The following is a 17,970-nucleotide window of genomic DNA, read 5'->3' as shown; positions in this document are numbered from 1 at the left end:
CCGAAATTAATCGAAGGAAATGAAATATAAGTACATGAAATAAAAACGGTGAAGTGTAGCTGCGGAACATCTATTTCCAAAACAAATACTTTATCGCCTAAGCACCTGTAAATAGAGTTTGCCATCGAAAATAATGGAGAAGATAATGGAAATTTATGTGATTTACCATGTAAGCCGCTGCAAAAATATGTACGACATAGTGTGTGTCTAAACGTATAGTTGGTGGCAAAAAATTACAGAATCGACATATTTCAGGAAAGCAATGCGATTTCTGAATAAAGTGTTTCATTTCTTTCGCAATACCTCTGGCAGAGTAACTGCTTCTTTCGGCGCACAAGATCATCTTATTTGGAGCCTTTACGTGTAAGTTCAAAAATATTAAAGCCAGCATTTATTAGTCACTCAAATTCACGGAAGACTGCAATTGAGGAACTCCGTAGCGATAAGTATTCGCGCAATAAGTTTTCGTACACAAACTTCCTCGTTGCCACAAAGTGGATTACTCACGTTTGAGACAGAAGTGGATCGCTTCACCGATGTAGATTATGGTTTACAATAGTGCACCGCTGAAAACTATTTGATTTCGTAGCTTTTTTTATTATTAAAATTCGGTACTTACCTAACTGTCCCATTTATATGATACTATAAAGGTCACATTCTACTTCTTTAAAGATTTCTTGACCATTTGTTCCTTGTTTGTAGTGAAACGCCCCTTCAACATATTTGAGTTGCAATCGAGCAGAAAGATTTTCCTATAATACGTTTGAATTAATTTCCTCAGGCGCCGTACTTCACCGTACTAAACAGTACTTCCTCTTAGCGACTCTGACTCATGTACATTCCGTTTCTCCTTTTTATCTGCCTTATCTCGGCAAACTCTCAAGCTCAGCCATCATGATTCGACAGAGCTATCTGTTTCTCTCAGATACCTGAGTCAGGCATTACTACATGGACACTGTCGGCTGTTCATTTTACTACGCGTCACCATGCATAAACCTAGGTCCAGGTCGCTAAGAGACCTGTCACTGGAAACTCTAGAAGCAGCATTTCCTACCAACAATGTGAGTCAGTCGGAAGTGAAGACAAATCGTGCGTTTTTCGGAACTCCTCGCATGAAACGTAGACAGCATCGAAGAACGACTCTCGACGACGTTAAGCAAAGTGAGGAAAACATCGCCGCAGCCAAAAAAGAAAACCGGAGGTCTTTCGGATGGTTGGAATCGGAACTGAACACCGCCGGTGCGGAGAAAAAGAAGGAGCACAGAAGATCTTTCGGCCTGCCGTGAGTAAATTACATAATTGTGCCTGTGACCGTCGGCTCGTAAATGTTCATACGTGTTAGTCGAACAGGTCCGCGATATCATTTGTAAAGCAACGTTGCCGCCGACTACCAATTGCCTATTTTTTTGTTTTGTTTTTGTTATTGCTTATGCACTATTTCATCTAGCCGGGGTGTTTAGGACTGTACATGTGGCAATATCGAGTGACAAGGCATAGGGAACCATTTCACGTGATTTGCATTTTACGTTTTCTGCGCGTAGTACTGTGCTGTTTCGTCGGTGCGGTGGTCTTTGCACAAGTAGTGTTACAAAATCTCTTCAGTAGACACCATTTCGTACACGTCACGTGGAGCACTTCTCGTCATTTCTCTGACGTCACTTCAGTGTTTCAGTTAAATTATCAGAAAATGACGCTGTAGTGACTACGACATATTGTGAGTGTGCTAACTTTCGTCTTATTAATGTTTTTAACGGGTGCTGTAAATTACGCACCTGATTAAGATTTTAGAGAATTTCGCAAGAATTGTGAAAGGCGTTCCGAAGTGTGCAACCACTTTTGCTGGCTCTTTCAGGTTAGTCTTTCAGTTCAAACTGTTTTGATTTGACCGCTCATTCAGTTTAGCAGCTATTTTCGAAGAGGGCTCACGCAGATTTTCACACAGACGTGAAACTTTCCACGGCTATTTGCGTTAACGCCGAACCTTTTGATCTGAAAGAGAACAGGGAAAAAATTTTCTTGCCGAATTGAAGGTTCGCTACCCTCACAGAATGTCGCATTTTCGTAAAGATAGCACGCCACACTGATAATGAAGTATTTGTCATAGGTACTTTAAAACAAAATATTCCTCAATCTGTTACTTTTCACAATTTTTATATGGTTTAATTTCTTTACGTATTGAGGGAGAGGAGACGTCTTGGAAATGTTCTACTTTCGTTAATGGTTAATTCTTTCTTGTTTCTCTATGCACGTACCTCTCCCTCTCTATAATTTTCGTTTCTCGTTTAATGTGAAATATGTTTCATCAGGTGCCGCTGTTTAGTGTCATATTGCAAGCGATACTGTCCTTTGGACGCCAACTTACTGTGCTACGGGTGTTGTCACGTTCGCGGGTTTTATTTTAGGAGAACTGCAGAAGGGATGTTTGGGTAAAAAATAAAATAGGACAGGAATGGAGTAAATAATTAAGTAAGTAATATGTAACAGCTTACCTTAAAGCTATACATTAGCAGCAGTGGAAGTAAATGTGTGGTGGTTCTAAAACAAAAGATACTTTAGTCATGGCCCTCTGAAAGTGAATGTATGTCTCAACACCACTATAAAATACAGTGTGCTGCGTTACAAGAAAATATTCAATAACATCGTCACCCTTTATTTTCAGTAAATCGTCGATGTATTTTCTTGAAAAATATGTCTACACTGTGTCTTTTGGGGTTCGTCGCAAAAAGGTTTGACAGCGTGGTATCGGTTGCTTTTTGGGAGCACGGAACAACATGGAATTACGGTAAAGACGCAGAAATAGTTTTCGGGAGTAGGTGGGCTCCCATTCTCGACCGACCACCCTTATTTAGATTCTCGGTTGATTCTTTGAATTATTTCACTCGGTATCGGGATGGTTCCTGCAGCAAACTCGTTTACTGTTTCTCCTCTCATCTCTAACCATTTCGACTGAGTGCCCACAACCCAGTGACTTCGATGATGACTGGACGATAACGTTTAAACTTCCTTCCTTCCATCCTTCCCCCAGTGTTATGTCAATAAACCTCTACGATCCCAGTTTGCAAATTGAAGCACGTGCTGCGTATGCTAGTTCTGTGCCATGAAGCGCATTTTCATTGCTTCCAGTGTTGTTAGTGAAGAAAAATCGGAAACTTCGCCGTAAACGCTGTTTTCCGTGGTCGTGTCAAATTCTGACAGTGACTACTCATAATGTACTCGCCAAGAAGTGAATCCTGTGACCAGTATCGAGTAATACTCTACATATCGAAAGGCACGTCTCTCTCTCTCTCTCTCTCTCTCCCTCTCCCTTCCTCCCTCCCTCCCTCCCTCCCTCCCTCCCTCCCTCCCTCCCTACCTCGTCTGTGTGTTTGTACGATCGTTGGATAGGAGGCGCAATTATGGGGTGGTCACAACGTACTATGTGCTGGACATGATGCCACATCTCTCTCTCTCTCTCTCTCTCTCTCTCTCTCTCTCATATGTTGTTTCAAAGTCTTTGCATCGAACATCTAGGGTGATAGTTCACGTACTGGGATGCAACTTCTTTTGCTGGAGACAAAATGTTCTCTGATGTTTCTCGGAAATGCTAGATCTCCTTTTGTATTGATTATGCCCCCGAGAGGCGGTAGGGCGTAACCACTGCGTCCTGCGTGTATGTCTTTCGTACTCCCCCAAATCCAGTCATCTAGTCCATATGAAAGGCGGTAGGCCCAGCAAAATTTGAAGTTCCTGATTCGCTTCTAAAACGTCTTTCTCCGATTAGAGACACTCATCCTTAAAGTTTTCTCGTTGAAAATCACGCTATAAGTTTACTGGGGTAGGTAGCATGGCAGCGCACCTAGTTAGTAGGTCGTAACATAATTTAGTACCTGATGTTTTCTGCATGGTCGCAACCGCACCACAAAGTGGACTACGCCTGTCATTATAGTCAACCGTTTTTCGCCCATGCGTCCACACTTCAGTATCTAATCTGTTGCCCAAAGCAAAAATAAACATTAATGGCTTATATTAGAACAAATAAGCCCTCGGTCACAAATATTAAGTCAAAATTGACCAGGTTTCGACGCTACTATGAACGTCGTCTTCAGAATTACACTCACTGTTCTAAAACATATTAGGTATATAATACATTAATTAAATTTAAAGTTTGTACTGACTGCAAAAAGATGCAGTACTTACAAGTCACATATTAAAAAAGATCTAAGCCGGAAAGGCGACGTCATGAATAGTTGTGAGATGGCGAGCCGCTAAGGGCTGCTCGTCCTGTGAACAAGGGTTGCAACAATTCTGAAGACGACGCTCATAGTAGCGTCGAAACCTGGTCAATATCGTCTTAATATTTGTGACCGAGGGCTTAATTGTCCTAATGTAATTCTGACACTGTCACTGAACCTTAGCAGCTATGTTCAAAGTTTTATAATTAATATTAATAAAATATTATAATTAATATTAATAGCTTACTTATGCGTTGCGTTCTTGGAAGTATTTACCAATCTAAAAACATTGTACTCGTAAATTAATCTGCAAATGAAGCAAATACCGATGTAATTTTGTTCAGTACACTGTCCTCAGTCATCAATAAAAATATCTACACACACACACACACACACACACACACACACACACACACACACATGCGCGACAGGAAGGGAGAACCGATAGAGGTACTCAGGGTACCCTTCGCCACACACCGTCAGGTGGCTTGCGGAGTATGGATGTAGATGTAGATGAATACGTTCTAGCAAAGCAACCAACTTTTCTACTGAGAGTATTACGAGGGCGAGCTGAAAAGCAATACCTACGAATTTTTTTGTGTGAAAACTCTTAATGTTTTATAAATAAAACAATCGTTATTACCATTCTACACCTTTATCTTTCATATCTATATTTTTATGTCTCAGCATAGTCACCCTGGCGACGAACACATTTCTCCCGACGAGAGACAAGTTTGTTGATGCCGTCGCTGTAGAATTTTTGACTTCGTTGGCATAGTAGCCACAACTTGACCTCTGCTTGCGCCACTTCATGACTGTTATAGTGAAGTTCACGAAGGTGTTCAGTATGTTCTGGAAACAGATGAAAATCGTATGGGGCCAAATCGGGATGGTCGATGACAATGAACCCAAGGCGTCAATTTGTTGCAGATGGACCGCATCTCGTGGTCGTGCGGTAGCGTTCTCGCTTCCCACGCCCGGGTTCCCGGGTTCGATTCCCGGCGGGGTCAGGGATTTTCTCTTCCTCGTGATGGCTAGGTGTTGTGTGATGTCCTTAGGTTAGTAAGGTTTAAGTAGTTCTAAGTTGTAGGGGACTGATGACCATAGATGTTAAGTCCCATAGTGCTCAGAGCCATTTTTTGTTGCAGATGTCGCAGCGAACTTGAATGGTCTGCCATTGTTAAGCTTAAGTTTTCTGCCGTTAGAAGATTAAGGCCCACTGTTTCTACACCAACATAGTTATGTTATACACCATCATGTTACACGCTACACTTTGGAGCCCTCTAGCGGCAGAGGGCTACAAATACGTACACATGAAGAATAAAGATGTAGTATGTTAATAACGGTTGTTTTATTTAAAAAGGTTTGGGTGTTTTAAATACATAAAAATTCGGAGGGATTACTTTTCATCACGCCCTCGTACATCGTTATGTGTCTACGTTAACGTACAAACTTATACCAACTTTAAAGCCGACAAAATATCATATTGTTAAAAGAATTTGTCTTTCATCTCATGTTGCCGCCCGGTAAAACCCACTTGAGGGGCCGATTCACAAGGGCTTACGTAAAGTTTTCTGCCCCATTTTGCTCTAGAAATCTTCTCACTTTGTTTATTTCAGGAGAACCGTATCACGGGCGTAGTGAACCAAAGGCAGTATAATGGAGTGATTGCTTCGTCCGCACTCGATACTCTCCGTTGCGTGTTTGGTAGGAATTTCCTTTTAGTTCCGAGTTTTTTCACAGTGTTCCAAATTATCTTAAAGATGACGTTATTTTATGCTTCAATTATAGGATCGTCGGTCCTTCCCGTATTAAGCAAACTACCCGTCCTCGTTGTTTTGGATATCAAACAGCATTGAACAGCAGGTAAACTATTAATGGGCTCAAAACTAGTCTTGGCTGCTTGAGTAATCTGAAAGAACGTAACAAGCGAGAAACTGTAGTGAATAAGGCTTTTCACTCGCATGACGCTGCCTATGCTGATGTGTGTTGAGTTATTTCTCTAAACCACCATGCATAAATCTCAGGTTGGTTCCATCCTTGTCATGGTGATTTGGTCGTCCTTTCTTTAAACCTTTTGGTCTGGTCGAAAGGCTATTGGAAAGCGGCGGTCGTTTTTATATTCTAATCGGTTAAAGACACTCTAATTTCTGGACAGAGAACAGAAAGGTTTATTTATCTGGAAGACGATAACAGATATGGGAAACTTTCTGAACACGACCGTCTGGTATGTAGCTGTACCGTCGCACGATTCGTCTAACACAATTTAACCTACTTGTTCCTTTGAAACCATAGTGCTGGTAGATTCTCGCGAGATTTCCCCAGGATGTTACGCTCACGAAGAATGCTCTACGTCTTGTCGATAGACATCGGATTTTCATGTGACTGTAATTATCTCTAATATTAGACGTTAGTGATACGTAATGCCAGCAAGCGGGTTATACTGATCTTTTGTTAGGGTGTAATTCGTAACAGCAGTGGCAATCAGGGTGTAACATCTGCCCGGCGCGCTGTTCTCGGCCGGAGTGATGAAATACACGGCTAACATCTGCGGCCACCGAACCAAACTTACGCCATCGACTGTTTGCATACAAAGTTAGCTTTCTGATCAGTCTCCATCGGTTCGCAGTCTGTAATCGATATTGACAACGCCTTGATCACCGGACAGTGTGCTAATGCGTCCTTTGGTCTCTAAAGGTTAGATACGAACTATACTGACAGACTTTGAGAGACCTTTCAGGAATGTTATTTGCGTATTTTATGCATGCAGCTCATTATCTCCGCTGGCCCGTTACCGAGAAACTGAGCTTACCGAACTGTAACTTTTACAGATCGGTATTTGTGCATGTCGTATTTTTGTGAGATATGCACCAAAATGGTTCAAGTGTCTCTGAGCACTATGGGACTTAACATCTTAGGTCATCAGTCCCCTACAACTTAGAACTACTTAAACCTAACTAACCTAAGGACATCACACACATCCATGCCCGAGGCAGGATTCGATCTGCGACCGTAGCAGTCGCGCGGCTCCGGACTGAGCTGAGAGATGCACCCATAGGCCTATGTTGTGCCAAGGTAACACGATTCCAGATGCTAGCAGTCAGCACACTTTCCACCGGACGTAGACCTAAGGATATCATTGTGTCAAAGTGCGAGCTAAGATGATTTCAAGACTTCCTTCAAAATGACAGTGCTGTGCAGTAATAGAACAGATATTGAACAGTACAGTAAAAAAAGTACACGTTTTTCTCCCAATGTTAATTACACTACTCACGTAAGTGTTTTTGTCGGCTTTGGTTACATCGAATTTTCCTGTAGAGATGATACGGTTATTGTCATTAAGTAATAAGTTATCTTTAATACTAAATTCGGCCTCTCATGGTCGCGGAGACGCTATATCCTGTCTCAACACAAAATCTTAAAATAAAGTAGTTACGGTTCTGTTGGTTCCTTACAAGAAATCAATCACCTGAAGAATCTCTAAAAGTTTATCTTTGCAAAGTAGAGGTCTTTAAACTGCCTGAAATGTTAAATGACAGTTTTCTTCGACTTTCTTAAAAATAGCACGAGTCAACAAATTTAAACTTTTTTTTACATCTGGTTTGTTAATTTTGGGGTGCTGAATTCACTGGTAAATTCTGTTTTTCTCTATCGCGTCACATTTCCTAGATACATAGCAAAATCAAAAACAGTATTTATAAGCATTGACAGAATTAAAACAAAAAAAATACATATTCAGAACTTTATAACTCAATATTATGTAATACATATTTATGGACAAGGCGCCAGTAGCAGGTCTAAATTAGTTCACAAGATATTTTCAACTTAATTCTTATTTGGTATTTGAAAAATGTGGTAAACGATGGTTTTATTTTGTTTCCTGTTTTTTCCCCCACACTTGCTATCTAGTGACGATTTATAGATCTTATAGCACTTGTATAACCAAAAGTTTAGACATACAACAAAAGAACAGTAAATATCGGAATACGGAAAATAAACAATAAAAATCCTTAAAAACATCAAAAATCTAATGTGCTAGAACATTTTGAAGCTAGATCGGATTCTGCACACAAAAATATATGGTAACTGATGCATGACATCCCAGATGCAAAACGGCTGTTGAGTAGTGCAATTATTGTGTACTTTCAATAGTGCAGCTTCATCGTTTACAGTTAAGCTTGCTACTGATGAAACTTCTTTACGATTTTAATAAAATTGTGACGTGTCTGTGAGAGCTTAAAGTGGATTTAATCAGGGAAACACAGGGGAATGACAGATACGCGTTTTCATCTCTGTGACATGGCACTGGAATTTTGACTGTAGTGAACTGAAACCTAATATTGAATACGTGCTCCAAAATCAGCATTAAATAAAATAGACGTAAATACTTGGAAACTCTGACTAGGACAGATGCAGTAGTAGTGGAGCAAATTCCCAACATATTTACCGTCAGTAATGGAAGCACGTTATGTACCTTGGGTAAAAAAAAAAGGTCAAATCTTATGGGACTTAACTGCTAAGGTCATCAGTCCCTAAGCTTACACACTACTTAACCTAAATTATCCTAAGGACAAACACACACACCCATGCCCGAAGGAGGACTCGAACCTCCGCCGGGACCTGTACCTTGGGAATGACATTTGTATTTCCATTTTTGTGATTGTTGCTGGGTTTCCGAGGCATAATGGTCGATCCAGATCACATCAACGGTGACAGCTTGACATAAAAATGCACCAAACACAGCTCGAACATGAAAATCGCATCCGCTTGTTGTCCACGGCCTGCAGCTGTGGTACCCATCCCACCGACATTTTTTTTTTTCACCGCCAATTTATCGTGTAGAATACTGAGTGCCGTTTCTGTCAACAAACTGATGGTCTCCTCTACTTAGCGCACTTGGCGGCCGACTGTCGGTAACCAAATTTCTCGAACGCCGTGCGCGATCCTCCTCAAAAATCGATGTTTGACCACGTGTACTCTCATTGGACCAATATATAACTGTTGTCACTGATAGTCAAGGGGCATCACGAACAGTGTCCAATTTATCGTTCATCTCGTCACACGTTTCCCCATCCAAAGGCAAAAAAAGCGAATCAGTGAGCGGTACTTCATTTTGCCCATCTCTGAGCGTAGCGCAACTTACTGAAATGTTTCCAGAATGACTGCCAAATCCAACTAACCTACGAATCAGTGTTATTTTTGCTTTAGTGTCTAACATATGGCAGCTGTAAAATGCACTTTCGGTAATATCTACCTATTACGACGCATCCCCATAACGGATGTTCGTCATTTTTGAGTGAAATTGAAAGGCTTGACAACTTCAGTATACTGTGCAATTTGTACTTTGCTCATTCTTTTGCTGGCCTCGTTGTCTCTTTTTCAGAGTACGGCCGCTGCCAGGAGTTTTTACTGTACGAAAAAATAAAAAAATAAAAACTGTTTTCACTGGGATACGGACGACTCAGACATGTATCTTTCTCGCCACAACTGAACCATAACTTTCCGCCTAGCTCGAGGAAGACGAACAGAGATGATAACACAAGTTTAGACCAAAGAGTTTAATCATTTACATACACATGCAACAAAGCTTCAAATAATTCTACATAAACTGATAATCGAATATTACAAAAAACTGTGCAAACATTATCAAATGACTTTATAAAATTTACGTATTTATGTCTTTGTTAATTTAGCTACACAAATGTTAAGTTTGTATCCAACCAAATGGCTGTTCACAAATTACCCTGCTATGTAAAGATCTATTTTTATACAAATTTTCAATTTTATACACATGAAGTGATTGATACCCACTGGGATCGCAGATTTAATATTATACATCAAGCTTTATAATATCACACAGCACATGCTGATGAGAACTTGTGTTAGCAACTAAATCTGACAGCAAACGTGAATACTTATTGAACTGTTCTGTACTTTCTGGATAACCGTCGTATATGCAAATGAAACTACGTTAACGCTCTTCTGAAGAGATATGTGGTCGATTTTTTAAACGATTTCCCGTATCGTGTACGTGCTGCAATGACTGTATGTGTTCGGCGTGTGTTCTAGGAGGAAATGGCTGCCGCCGCCGTTGCGGAAGCTGAGCCAGGGCAGCAAGGTGGACAAGTCGGCCGCCGCCCCCGCTGCCGCCTCCGCCCCCACCGACCGGCCGCCCCTCAAGAAAACTGCCTCCGATAAGAGGTTCAAGGTAAGGCGGTGCGCCACTCAGTCGCTTTTAGCTCGCAGTCGAGCACAACTTGACAATGAAGAAAAAGACCAATTTTTTTATTTTATTCTGTTATCGAGACCAAATAGGGAAATGTTCTGATTTTGCGAGAGAAAGAATGGGGTTGTGGGATGACAAATAAAGAAGGTGACAACTGTTACGACAGTCGCTACTTAGTTGATATTCCCATCATTTTTGAACGGTAATACACTGTGTTGCATTTTCTCCCCAACGGGATAGGCTGATTATAATGATTTTAGTTATGAGTGTATCACTTAAATCCTAACACCCTATTACTTCATAGTCGTGTATAAGACTTTCTCGTCGTTCAAGCCACGTCATGTCTGAGATGAAAAAACCTCGAGCTTTCGAAGATATTCACAATTTTCTTCGTCAGGAGATGAATGAAGTGTGACGAATGAGCTAGGAATGATGAGTCTCTCGTATATGGTAACTAAATGGCTTAATATTTGTGGAGTGGGACAGTGAGAAGAGAGTGCGCACACTCTCCTGCACCCCACCCCCCTCCCACCCCTCTCTGTTTCCCACTATTCACCCACGGAGGCCAGAATTAAGGAGCAGAAGAAGAATGGAGACCACTCCCAGACCTATGAGGTCGCTTTGAAATCACGTTGTTAATTAAGTTTCTTTGTGAACGCTGCGTTTCTATCCCCCCCCCCCCCCCCCCCCCAGGCTGCTTCTTGACAAAGAGGTTTGTAAATGTCTCTTAAAAGCCCGAGTCTTAACTCAGACATAACTGGCTCTCGTTGGCCAGTTTACAATTGCAGTTTATTGGCTTTCGGGCCGTGCCCTTTCAGCCATCCCAATAGGAATGTCAGTTACTATGATACGAAAGTAAGGACAACACAATACGAAAGTGAGGACAACACAACACTCAGTCGGCGAACGGAGAAAATGTCCTGGCCGGCCAGGAATCGAACCCAAGCCTTTTCGCTTAGGAATTCGCCGCGCTACTTAAGCAGATCATGCCGCGGACAAGGCTTATTTACAGGTCACAGACAAGCAATGGTGTGTACCACCTGCAGTATAACTACGTCCAGAAAAGCACTGGTCTGTTCAAACCAACCTTCCATTTGAGGAAAGGTTTTTTTTTCTTTTACTACGTAAAGGAGTGAATATATTGCTGTATTATTCATTCACGTCACTTTTCTTTGAACACGTTGTAAAGTAGATCAATGTATTGGACGAGTCATTTTTGCCCTGTTCCCACCGCAATATATTTTTGTGTGTGTACGTATGCACCTCACAAGGGAAAGCTTACAGTCCAGCTTTACTCCGACTGTGAGGAGTGTTGGAGGTTAAGTTTCAGTTGTCGCATTCTGGATTCCAGTGCCTGCTGTGATCACACTTAAACAAAACTTTAGGCGATATTTTAGGTGACATTGGTAATTTAATGGCAGAAGCTTTGTTTCAGAAAGGCGTTCCATCTTCAATGAAGGTATCATTAATCGTTCGGTTAGTTATGTTCACTACTCGTTTGGCGAGCATGAATATGGAAATACAATATCCGTTTCTCCACGCTCACTTGAGTTAATTACTGTCGAGCACTTTTGTCATGTGGAAAAGGGATTGTTACCCACGTGCTGCACCTCTCAAGGAATAAAATGAAAACTATAAAGTCCTTAAGGCTATCACTTATGATTTAAATGTCAGATTTCTCAGGAGATCTAAGGCTGTTTCATATGCCGAATGTTTACGCCATAATAATTGCGTGTTCATAGTATTAAAATCCATGGAGAAGAAATAAAAACTTTGAGGTTCGCCGATGACATTGTAATTCTGTCAGAGACAGCAAAGGACTTGGAAGAGCAGTTGAACGGAATGGTCAGTGTCTTGAAAGGAGGATATAAGATAAACATCAATAAAAGCAAAACGAGGATAATGGAATGTAGTCGAATAAAGTCGGGTGATGCTGAGGGAATTAGATTAGGAAATGAGACACTTAAAATAGTAAAGGAGTTTTGCTATTTGGGGAGCAAAGTAACTGATGATGGTCGAAGTAGAGAAGATATAAAATGTAGACTGGCAATGGCAATGAAAGCGTTTCTGAAGAAGAGAAATTTGTTAACATCGAGTATAGATTTAAGGGTCAGGAAGTCATTTCTGAAAGTATTTGTGTGGAGTGTAGCCATGTATGGAAGTGAAACATGGACGATAAACAGTTTGGACAAGAAGAGAATAGAAGCTTTCGAAAAGTGGTGCTACAGAAGAATGCTGAAGATTAGATGGGTAGATCACATATAACTAATGAGGAGGTATTGAATAGAATTGGAGAGAAGAGGAGTTTGTGGCACAACCTGACAAGAAGAAGGGATCGTTTGGTAGGACATGTTCTGAGGCATAAAGGGATCACAAATTTAGCATTGGAGGTCAGCGTGGAGGGTAAAAATCGTAGAGGGAGACCAAGAGATTAATACACCAAGCAGATTCAGAAGGATGTAGGTTGGAGTAAGTACTGGGAGATGAAGAAGCTTGCACAGGATAGAGTAGCATGGAGAGCTGCATCAAACCAGTCTCAGAACTGAAGACAACAACAGCAACAACAACCTTACTTTGTCTAACACCATACAAAACCTTCATACAATTGTGCAAATGTTAATAACTGATAGGAACACAAACTTTATCTGTCTGGAGAGGTGGCGTTAATCTTTCCCTAATGACCTCGCTGTTGATGACGCCAGACCCTAAGCGAATACGAATGCTTCTCGGGCATCTGAAAGACACTAGAATGGCCCCATTATTAAGAAATCCCTTGAACGTCACATGCTTTGCGGTTTCAGCGTTTGCGGATGTCGTTCTAGCTTAAAGCGACGGATTTTCAAACTGACGATCAGTTTCTTCGAGGAGTACAAAAATGACGAGAGTTGATGCCTTGATGAATTCTTGACCAAGGTCGCAACTAATATACTTAAACAACTATCAGATAAGGCCTGGCCAGATATACAATTTTTCTTTTATGTTCGAAGTAATGTGCCTTCTGTAGTGATATGATTGGTGATATATAATGAAGGGTCCTCTTCTTGTGAGATCTACTGATCAGCTCCACATTACATAAGAGTGTTTGGTTACTTTTGATCAGATGGTATATTCTGCTTGCGAGATAGAAAAATTCGTCCACGTCTCCAAGGCGATTCAGTCCGAATTTAACACTTAGCTATCCAGAACGTTCATCTTCTGTGCACATCATAGCCTTAGTTTTCTGTTTGTTGTTCCAGTGAGTTAAGTACGCTACGGAATTCGTCTTGGGTTTCGGTGGCTACAACTGTCTGACCAGCAAACTCTGTCATCGTGGTTTTGTGTCCGTAGCAAGAGATTCCCACAGCGACGTGTGCTTTGTCGGCTGGGTGTTAAGTAATAAGAGCCGTTCCTCAGTGCCCCAGCCCGTGTACCAGGAAGCGCAGAGTGGCCCAGTTGAAGAGACCTTTCCCTGTCTGTTTTATGTTTTCCTGTTGCTCTTACCGGCTGACACTTCCTCACGACTGCTCCTGATTGCTGCGTCCTGCATACTTCTGCCGTCACGTGGGACAGGTGTTCGCGTTTCCCTTTCTTCTCAAAATAAATCCGACATAAATACTTTCTCCGTCAAAGGACGCGTGGGGATGTCGGCTACCCGTCTTCTTAAGGCTCTGAGCATTTTTCCATCCGCGAAAAATGGTACAAAATCAGTTAATGTAAAATAGGACGCTCAGTGATGCCCTGTTTTTACCTTTCATCTGGTGACCAACAACGACACAGTTAAACAGAGTGTGTGCAAATTCTGTCAAACACAGTATGAGTTAGTATTTCCACTTGAAACTAAATCTTATTCTGAAGGTAAAATCTAGGTTGTTAGACTGCGTCACATCTCTCTTCAAATTTACTGCTGAGTAACGGGATAACAACACTCCATGCTACCATTAATAACAACGGCCTCGAAAACCTGCAGACTTACACGAACATTATCTTTTCGGTTATTATTGTTAATATTTGCAGCCATTATCTTCAGCTGCTAATAGTAACTTCAATTATGTTTTATCATAAAGATAAGAAAACCTCCGTTTTCTGCAACTGAAATTTATTCCTGAGTACCGGACATGTTTTGCCTATTCATGTTAGGCATCATCAGTGGCTGTCACAGACAGGTTCATTTTACGAAAACGGGGTGAAGAAACTGGTTTTCGGTTGGGAAAAATGTGTTTCTTGTTTGGGAGACTATACACGAGATTAAGTTGATGTGTACGAAATTTTCTGAAGCATAAATAAACATATTTAATAAATATTAAAAAGAAAAAATACTTTCTAATGTTGTGCAAAATTGCATTTATTTGTTCACGTTCCGGCTTTCGAGTTCTCAGGCGATATTCAGGTGACAACTGTAGCAAATGCGGATAAACGTGATGTGCGACTAAACGTAGATATTATTTGTGCAGAAGATACAAAATTGACAGTGTGTTTACTTAGAAAAACATTGCAATAATTACATTAACAAAAAACAGGGTAACAAAGTTTTTATATAGAGATAAATTTAACAGCCAATGAGAAATAAGATGAATTTACAATATGAATGTAGTATTTGTAACGAAAACTTAATTTAACAAAGGGAAAAATGAAAACTGAATCTGATCATTTAATACAAGTTCCAGCATTCTGTGTTATGTGTGTATTGATTTCCAGTAGGGTCATCTTCCTGTTTTTCTTGACAGAATGTAGAACTTCACATTCTACATCATATGAATGATTTTTTACTAAACAGTGGCCAATAAAAGTCGAATCCTTCTTTCTTAATCCCCAGCGTCTCTCACGTTCACATAGTCTAATTGCCACAGCTCTGTCTGATTGACCAATATACACTTTTTTTTTACTCTGTTTACAAGTGATTTTATATATACGTCTCTGTGCCAAGTTTCAAAAATGGTTGAAATGGCTCTGAGCACTATGGGACTTAACTGCTGAGGTCATCAGTCCCCTAGAACTTAGAACTACTTAAACCTAACTAACCTAAGGACATCACACATCCATGCCCGAGGCAGGATTCGAACCTGCGACCGTAGCGGTCGCGCGGTTTCAGACTGTAGCGCCTAGAACCGCTCGGCCACTCCGGCCGGCTCTGTGCCAAGGGTTGCAGTTTGTCTTTACTATTGATTCAGTAGGATTGAACAAAAATTCTTATCTGTTACCGGTGTTATAAAATGCAAGAATTTTGCACCAGACTGTGTATTATTGATTCATTCCTGCTGGCCAGCGTACGGAAGTGGTGTAATTTTACGCCTTCTCAGTTTTCGTAGTATATAAATATAATTTGTAGAGCATTAGGAAGTGTTTTTCCTTTTTAGTACAATTATCATGTTCTGCCAAGCAAAGACGGAAAATCCGGTTATGTTACTAAAAAAAAAAAGTTCCGGTTTACGTTTGATTCATCCTCGTAACAGTCCCGTCTAATACGGGGTCGGCTGTACTGAAAATTCGACAAATTTATTTTATTTGACTTCGCACAGCCGGATTCTTCTCATTGCCGCCGCAGTAGCCATTTACCTTAGGGAGAGTAGTTGCGTTGCTGCGCGGAGTAGCCGCATGGTTTGAGGCGTCCTGTCACGGACACCGCCCCGCCCCCCCTCCCGTCGTCGGAGGTTTGAGTCCTCCCTCGTGCATGGGTGTGTTGTTCTTAGCATAAGTTTGTTTAAGTAGTGTGTAAGTCTAGGGACCTATGACCTAAGCAGTTTGGTCCCTTAGGAATTCACACACATTTCAACATTTTGGAGAGTAGTTGTGCGCACCACCTATCTGTAAATTGTGTAAACTTTGTTCTGCATTTCCGAATCGGAAATTGAGGACCAGCCCAGTGTTTGCGTAAACGAGCGTGGGAAACCCCCTCAAACACTACATTCAGGCTAGAAGGTATTCCAGCTACGGTCGTTAACCCGCGCGTGGATTGGACCCGGGACTGTTTACCTTCTTGTCTCTCAAGCTAGCGCGCTACGCTATACGAGCTGGTACAAGTCTCTCCAGATTTGATGCTAGTAATTCTGAACGATAATCTGTTACACTTCCTGACAAAAGACGTTTGCTGAACGAGGATTTGAACCCAGGTGCTTGCCTGTCGCGGGCGCTGTTTTCACAGACTGAGCTGCCGAGCGGCGCTACACGGGCCGAATTACAGCATGTATTTCTCGTTCGGTAAGAAGTTTGTCCGTTTAAGGCAAATGTCTCGATTCGAACGCTGGTACCGTGCACGACTCTAATCAGACAAATAGTTTCGTAACAGCCACGCGCTGCAGTAGAAGGAGATTCATTCTTGATACTGTACTCATTCATGACTTCGGCATGAAGGATGTTCGCTGTAATGGTTGGAGTGCATATCGGCGAACATCAACAGATGCTGGTAAACACTGCCAGTCGTACGCGTTTATAATGTAAGCAACGGAAATGGCTGTTGCAGCAGTGACTTAGCCTCCAGTGTGTGTGTGTGTGTGTGTGTGTGTGTGTGTGTGTGTGTGTGTGTGTGTGTGTGCGCGTGCATGTGTGTGTGTGTGTGTGTGTGTGTGTGTGTGTGTGTGTGTGTGTGTGTGTGTTTAGGAAAATACCGAAGCAGAAGTCAGAAATCGAGCGAGGTGGCGCAGTTGTTGTGACATTGGATTCGTATTCAAAAAGAGCAGTGTTTAATTTCGTGTCTGATCATCCACATTTAGCTCCCCACACTTTTTGTAAAATCGTCAGGAATGGGCCTGGTTGCAATGAGACCTTACGGGACAATTTCCTTGTGCAACCGTCGCCTTACAATTATTTTACTTCTGCCAAGCTAGACATGAGCATCTACATTGAGGTAAGAAGATATCATATTGGCACGATTTTTAAAGGTCTCTACTGATAATGAGGTAGATGGCGTGTAAACTTGAAAAACAGTACCTCAGAAGAGCAGTGTTGTTGTTGTTGTTAAAGAGACAGGCAGGAAACTACTGCGTGTGAAAATGACGGAAGACCACAATAAAGGTGACTGTAGTGGCAGAAGATGGTGTCTAGTGGTTTTCTGGTGAAATTTGATATCAACACACACTAGGAACGGGGAATTTTGCGCCTAGCAATACTTCCTGTTTCATAACTTCCGTCAGACCAGGACAATCACAACATGTGGCGGGCACGTCATTCCTCCCGCATTGGTGAAGTCAACAGGAAAATGAAAGTTAAGACGCAGTTAAAAGACGTTAAGAACGAGATTCCTAGTGATCGAACTTTGGGGAGAGGGAAAGGGGACGGTCCTACTGCGGCCTCGTTGAAGGAACCATTCCGGCATTCGCCAAGCAGTTTAAGTATATCACATGAAACTTTATTATGTTTCCTACAAGGACACGTGATGCATGCTTCTCCCGAATATCCGTCCAATGTCTTCAACTTCCTCTTTCGGTCGTTTCTCTGAGAAACGTTGCACAATTTCGGCGTTTATTTCTGCCTTGACTGCCGTACCAAAAGTAATGCGACATTGAAGGTACACAATTTTTACTTTCATTGTAATTGGATAAAGTTTTGTCGCTTGTGACA

At 41.5% G+C, this 17,970-nt stretch overlaps 1 protein-coding gene across 10 annotated transcripts in view; it reads left to right on the top strand.

The window, feature by feature from the left end:
* Positions 1 to 17,970, top strand: part of LOC126267309 (kalirin) — a 2,010,890-nt gene that overhangs the window by 1,912,960 nt on the left and 79,960 nt on the right. For all 10 annotated transcript variants that reach the window (XM_049972405.1, XM_049972404.1, XM_049972401.1 and 7 more), the window contains one exon: positions 10,281 to 10,419. In XM_049972405.1, coding sequence (XP_049828362.1) covers positions 10,281 to 10,419 — 139 coding nt within the window. The remainder of the gene's footprint in view (positions 1 to 10,280; positions 10,420 to 17,970) is intronic.

The sequence above is a fragment of the Schistocerca gregaria genome, chromosome 4, assembly GCF_023897955.1.
Source record: "Schistocerca gregaria isolate iqSchGreg1 chromosome 4, iqSchGreg1.2, whole genome shotgun sequence".
Classification (NCBI taxonomy): Eukaryota; Metazoa; Arthropoda; class Insecta; order Orthoptera; family Acrididae; genus Schistocerca; species Schistocerca gregaria.
The sequence above is the reverse complement of the archived record's forward strand: the minus strand, read 5'-3'. Positions and strand labels throughout refer to the sequence as shown.